Source organism: Limulus polyphemus, unplaced genomic scaffold, assembly GCF_000517525.1.
Source record: "Limulus polyphemus unplaced genomic scaffold, Limulus_polyphemus-2.1.2 Scaffold1512, whole genome shotgun sequence".
In the NCBI taxonomy this organism is placed as follows: Eukaryota; Metazoa; Arthropoda; class Merostomata; order Xiphosura; family Limulidae; genus Limulus; species Limulus polyphemus.
The window spans coordinates 172733-179724 of record NW_013667122.1 but is presented as its reverse complement, the minus strand read 5'-3'; the positions used below and the strand labels follow the sequence as shown (position 1 = coordinate 179724).

The 6992-nt window shown below is 30.7% G+C and overlaps 1 protein-coding gene across 1 annotated transcript in view; it reads right to left on the bottom strand.

Moving 5' to 3' along the window:
- Window positions 1-6992, bottom strand: part of LOC106463902 (transcription initiation factor TFIID subunit 3-like) — a 77601-nt gene continuing 70609 nt past the window's right edge. Inside the window, exons 10-11 of the mRNA XM_022391536.1 lie at window positions 1273-1373; window positions 1-203 (exon numbers count right to left, since the gene is read on the bottom strand). Of these exons, the coding sequence (XP_022247244.1) occupies window positions 89-203; window positions 1273-1373 (216 nt within the window). The 3' untranslated portion in view covers window positions 1-88. The remainder of the gene's footprint in view (window positions 204-1272; window positions 1374-6992) is intronic.

The following is a 6992-nucleotide window of genomic DNA, read 5'->3' as shown; positions in this document are numbered from 1 at the left end:
CCTCAGTGCACCAGGAAGGCTTTATTAAGAAAACTTTAAAACATCAAGAAACAAAAACTCGTCTTTGTATTGCGGTTGCACCCCAAAATCATTTTTTCTTTTTCCGTTTTTTCTTGGGTACTGCCTCTTGTTTCCTCGTTATACAGCGGTCACAATACCATGGTTCTTCATCTTTTGGTGGAACAACTATCCCCACACATACCCTGTAACAAAAAAGATCACCATTATTCATCTTTTGGTGAAACAACTATCCCCACACATACCCTCTAACAAAAAAGGATCACCATTATTCATCTTTTGGCTGAACAACTATCCCCACACATACCCTCTAACAAAAAAGATCACCATTATTCATCTTTTGGTGGAACAACTATCCCCACACATACCCTCTAACAAAAAAAGATCACCATTATTCATCTTTTGGTGAAACAACTATCCCCACACATACCCTCTAACAAAAAAGGATCACCATTATTCATCTTTTGGCAGAACAACTATCTCCACACATACCCTCTAACAAAAAAAGATCACCATTATTCATCTTTTGGTGGAACAACTATCCCCACACATACCCTGTAACAAAAAAAGATCACCATTATTCATATTTAACAGAACAACTATCCCCACACATACCCTCTAACAAAAAAAAGATCACCATTATTCATCTTTTGGTGAAACAACTATCTCCACACATACCCTCTAACAAAAAAGATCACCATTATTCATCTTTTGGAAGAACAACTATCCCCACACATACCCTCGAACAAAAAAAGGTCACCATTATTCATCTTTTGGTGGAACAATTATCCCCACACATACCCTCTAACAAAAAAAGATCACCATTATTCATCTTTTGGTGAACAACTATCCCCACACATACCCTCTAACAAAAAAAGATCACCATTATTTATCTTTTGGCAGAACAACAATCTCCACACATACCCTCTAACAAAAAAGATCACCATTATTCATCTTTTGGTGGAACAACTATCCCCACACATACCCTCTAACAAAAAAGATCACCATCTTTCATCAGTGTTTGACATCTTTAAAGCACTAAACTTTAGCAAAAGAATAACACTAAATGAAAGTTGAGCAAATTAATGTGTTGAAGAAATGTTAAATATACATAAATTCAAGAAAGTATAAATAATTTTTTGTACATAAATTAAACAAAAACGAGATATAAGTAACATTTTCAAGGAAGTATAAAATACCTTACAGATTAATGCTAGTTGATTAAAAACACTTGACTAATAAGTCAATTCTTACCAATGAAACCAGTTGTCACACTCATCACAACCAATCATTGGTCTGCCGTCATCAGGATTAGTACAGGCTGGGCATATCCAAATCATATTCCCGCTATCATCCTACAAAGCAGGGAAGGTAAAGATTGAAAGAGGAACGAAAAAATATAATAGGCAATCATAAACCACATTTGGTAAACACCGAAGTGTATGGATAAACATGTATATATATATATTTTTTTTTCTTCTTCCTTAGCTCATCTAATTAGTCAAATATTAGTCCAACAACAAATATGAGAAAATTTGTCAACAGTAGCTCTCTGTAGAGCTTGCACATAAATCTTACAACATCGGTAATGATTCTTCAGTATGACACACTTTAAATAGAAACTGTAAACAACAGAAGAATATTACAAAAAAATGATTAATTTTTCAGTAGTCCTCAACGAAAAAATACTGAATGTAGTTAATACTGTTATTTGTATTATATTGCATATTTTAAAATCTATTTAAACCATTTATTATAATTTTTTCCCCATTTTAATAAGCAAAAATAAATTCTGTAAACACTTTTTAGATTTAACTAAATTTTTTCGCTGTTGATACGCTTCAATTAAGACAAAACATATGATCTGTAATATATGTATTAAAACTGAATACCTTTTTAGTTTGTTATTAAGCACAAAGCTACACAAAGGGCTATCTGTGCTCTGCCCACCACGGGTATCGAAACCCGGTTTCTAGCAGTACAAGTCCACAGACATGCCACTGGGGGGGCATCTTTTTAGTAATTCATTATCTTCTTGGTATTTTGCTTTAATAAATAATTATGGTATACAGATCCAGACACCACAGACATACATACTAACCTGGCTGGCAGAGATAAACACAAATTTCAGAATCAATCTGATTGTTATAGCTCCCACTTTCAAACATAAGATAGCTACTTCATTTTTTTTTTTTTTTTTTTCCCCCATCAGGGTTGACACATCATTTTCTTTTATACTAATTCATCAACTTTTGTGGTCTCGTTTAAATAGAGGAAAAATGCACTTTCTATTCTAGCATATAATATTGCACTGGGATGACAAATACTATGCTTATAAACTCCTCCTTCCTTGTATAAAGATTACTTCAGACATAAAAGAATGTTAGTAAATGGGCTACATAACATTGGATTCCTGTTCCACAAAAGCTTGAAAGACAAATTATTACAATATACTATTTAAACATAAAGTATCAAATTTTTCAGCAGAAAAAAAAACAAGAAAAATAGATAATGGTGTTGTGTAATGCATATGGGCACACTATTGCATGCTATAAGCATTTTAAAGAATTACAAATTTCCATAACAACAATGAAATGCATTATTTAACACTTTCTTAATCCTTACGTACAAGTGTAATCTTAATGTGTATTTAGTTCAAGCCATTGCAAATGGGGAAGAAAAAATTTATTTAAAAAGATTTTAAAGAAAGATTTTAATTCTTCATTCTTTTTCAAGTAAAGTCACCAGATGAAAAAATCTATTTGCAAACTTAATAAACTTGGAGCTATACATGTTTTAGTAGGGGGACCAAACAGACCCCACGCCAGTACTTAAGGGTTAAGAATACTTTCTTGTTTACTGACATGAGGACAGAAAAAAAAAATCAAATTTTCCTGGTACAACATGACTTGTCCTAATACAAGTTTCTGCTAGAATAAATAGGTTAAGTACAAAACCTTAACTGCAGATCAATAGATAATGTTATATATCATATGATTATATGGAGATTTTACATTTTAGGAATTTTTAAAAATATTGCACACTAATTAGCATATGTTTTTAGGTATTAAACCTTTTGATTTACCCACAAAAACATCATGCAATACTCTGTGGCATTGTTGGAAACATCACCAAAGAGGATGATGAAAAACAAAGTTTAATCAAAAATGTAACAAAATTAAATAGTGATCCAGCAAAAATATTAGCTTTAATAAACAACTAAAATTTACAAAACATGTGTACTTAACAATTTATCTTAATGGCTAGCTCTAGGTCAAGGGTCATGAACTTGTGCCACATTAAGGTATTTCCTCCAGCATGAATGAATCCCACAGGCATTTGGTATTAGGAAAAATATAAAAGAAATAGAGTTACAATTATGGATTTTCAAAATAAACCCAAGGTATTCCCACTGTCTAAGTACTGCAAATGAGATGGTGTGTTAGTCAATCTGCAGTATCCCATTTATACAGGATTTAAGAATAGTTTTACAGTTGGAACACAAACTCTTGTGACATGCTAACTACTGTAGCAGTGCCACTTACTGTATCTAATTCACGCTAATAAATCAGAAGTCAAGTTAACATTCTCTGTGGGATTTGGCACTTAAAACACCAGAAAACCTCTTGATGAGTACAATTTGGACACTTAGTACAATAAAAAGTTTTCCCCAATGTAGATTTCAGAACAATAATTACTTCAGAGTTGTTGGCCTCTGGAATGTGTTGCCTTCAGATGTTGTGAAGGCAGTAGATTAGAATCAAAAAGAGAAAGCTTGATAACTATATGAATGATAAGGGCTGGCTTTAAGATTCTAGTTTAATTTAGAGGATGAGATAGCCGAGATGGATCAATAGGTCCCTTGTTGTCCCTAAAGACAGAATGGGATAAAAATAATTTTTCTACTTAAAGGACTGAACTGCTACAACTCGCTATACTTATTGAAAGGTTGAGGTATTTTTTCATTGTCTAGAAAATAAAAAGTACTTAAACAAATATAGCTTTACAATCAGTGATTACACACTGTGAACTTGGAATATTAACTGTCAGAAAAAAACACCACAACAAAAAAGAAGCAGTTATTATCTTGTGACAAATACCTTACAGAACTGTGAACTTGGTATATTAAATGCCACAACAAAAATTGAACAGTTGTTATCTGGTGACAAATACCTTATAGAAATGCGAACATGGTATATTAACTGTCACAACAAAAAACACCACCACAACAAAGGAACAGTTATTATCTGGTGACAACTACCTTATAGAACTGTGAACTTGGTATATTAAATGTCACAACAAAAAAGGAACAGTTATTATCTTGTGACAAATACCTTATAGAACTGTGAACTTGGTATATTAACTGTCAGAACAAAAAACACTACAACAACAAATGAACAGTTATTATATTGTGCCAAATACCTTATAGAACTGTGAACTTGGTATATTAACTGTCAGAACAAAAAAAGGAACAATTATTATATGGTGACAAATATCTTACAGAACTGTGAACTACATATATTAACTGTCACAACAAAAAAGAACACTTATTATCTGGTGACAAATATCTTATAGAACTGTGAACTTTCATGTCATAACTATAACTAGGAATAAAAAAGATTTCTATAAAAAGAAAACTGCACCAACAACAATTAGAGAGCCACAGTTATTGTTATCTATGCATATTCTGTCACTCACAGTTCATTCTTGCTTAAGTAATGCTTACCAAAGCTTTCCACATGTAAGATCTGTCTACTCTTAAACTGAAAAGTATTTTGTGGAAATCTTTATGTGACAATTGTTTTTTGTTGTTTTTTTTACTACTGTATCTCCTATGTTTGTAATTTAATTCCAGCTACTGTAAAACAATCATAATCAAAAATGTAGTTAATGGAGGCCTTAAAAAAATATTTGGCATGAAGTGGCTTAAACACATATACAGCATAAAACTAAACAATGTATGAAAGTATACTTCACAGATATACAGCATAAAACTAAACAATGTATGAAAGTATACTTCACAGATATACAGCATAAAACTATAAACAATGTACAAAAAAGTATACTTCATATATATATCATAAAATTAAACAATGTATACAAAGTATACTTCACACATATATAGCATAAACTAAACAATGTAAAAAGTATACTTCAACTATTTCAAAGTGTGTTAAATTTCTAAGAAATGTAATAAAGTGAGATGTCTATAAAGTTATAAAGTGCTTAACTCTAGGTTTCTCAGAGAACAATCTCAAAATAACGTTGACATGTTCAATAAAGTACAGTGTTCTTTAAACCTCTAATGACATTCAAGAATAAGACAGTCAATTTCCAGAAATAGAAGCTAAGTTTTGTGCACCCAAATAAATATATCATTTCAATGTCTAGCATTAAATAAAAATCTACAGCTATCAAATAAGCTTACTATTTGTTTTTATCTGAACCATACAAACAATTAAATCATATTTATATGTTGAAATGTATCCAATTGTATGGAATTTTAAATATAATATGGCCACCTTCTTTTAATATATTTTCCATGATTTTCCAAACCTGAACACATGCATTTAAAACATACTGACATTTCAACTTTTACTTAGAATTCTACTTAATTAATGTCACTTTGTCTTGTAATCTGGTCATAAGGGGGTAATAAGCTTCAGAAACATAGATATAAAAATATGTTCAAACATTGGACATTACAGTATATAGTAAAATGTTTCAGTTTTATTTAACAAAAACATTTGATTTTTACCTAGCATTCTGAAGTTCTCTTGCTCACTTCGAACTAGGTAACAACCGACAGACAGAATGACTATCAATCAAAAAGTTTTAAAATTGCATCAAAGGCAAAGTATATTAGTGGGTGTTTAATTTGGTTGTTTCCACTACTTATAAACATTCTCAACTAAATTGTGATTATCATTGTTGAAATAAATAATTGTAAAAGTGAAAATAAAAATTAGTTGGGAGCATGTGAAAAATGTAAACACTGTTTAAAGACTGTTTTTAAGCTCTTTATGCTGCTCTGCATATTAGACTTTTCAATTCCACAACATACAAAATTCTGAAGCATCAGTACAAACTGTGTTGAAAGCATTTGTAAAAATGAGAGACCTGATTGTAAATAATCACTACAAATCAAAACTTTCTGAAGCTAATCAATCATTGTTATTGCTAAAACCATGGTAAATGCCTTCTTCATCTGATTTGGATAATAAAAAAAAAGTATCATATACATCCATTTTTAAAAGAAGCAAGTAACTCTCTCAACACGGGTTTAGTCAATTTGACTAAATTGAGTAAACTTGACTGACCACATGACCACTTTGTACTCGATTAAAGTCTTTATAGATTTAATACTTCTAACTTTCAATATAATATGTACATCTTCACATCATTTGGCAGTCTTTCAGTTAACACTACAAGTCTTTCACATACAAAAAATCCAATTTTTTAGTGAGGTATTTTTAATAAACTAAAATAAAGACTTGTTCATGAACATATTGAGTATTTGTTTTGAATAGTCCGTGTGCAAAGTGATTTTTATGTTAAGATTAAAAATACTTTTCTTCACCTCAAATTTCATTTGTGTAATCTCTAAAACCTCCTAAATACATTTCAAATGTTTGTTTTCAGTAAAACTTTATATTTTATTGTTATTTTCTCTACCCTAACTCCATATAAGGTTGGTAAATTTGACTGACCTCATACCCCCCCCCCCAAATCTAAATTACGCTCTTTTTCTTTCTAGAATGACTTCAAATGTAGAGTGAAACTACATTCATTTATCTTATTGGGGAATTACATTACCCATGAACTATTACGAGCTGCTTGCATGCATGCATGCCTCATGAAACATTTATATCATTATTTTTATTTATTTTACCTAATCTAATCTTAACTAACCTAAAAAGATCCCTATTTTTATATTTTAGTTACTTTTATAATAATAAATAAAGAATAAACAG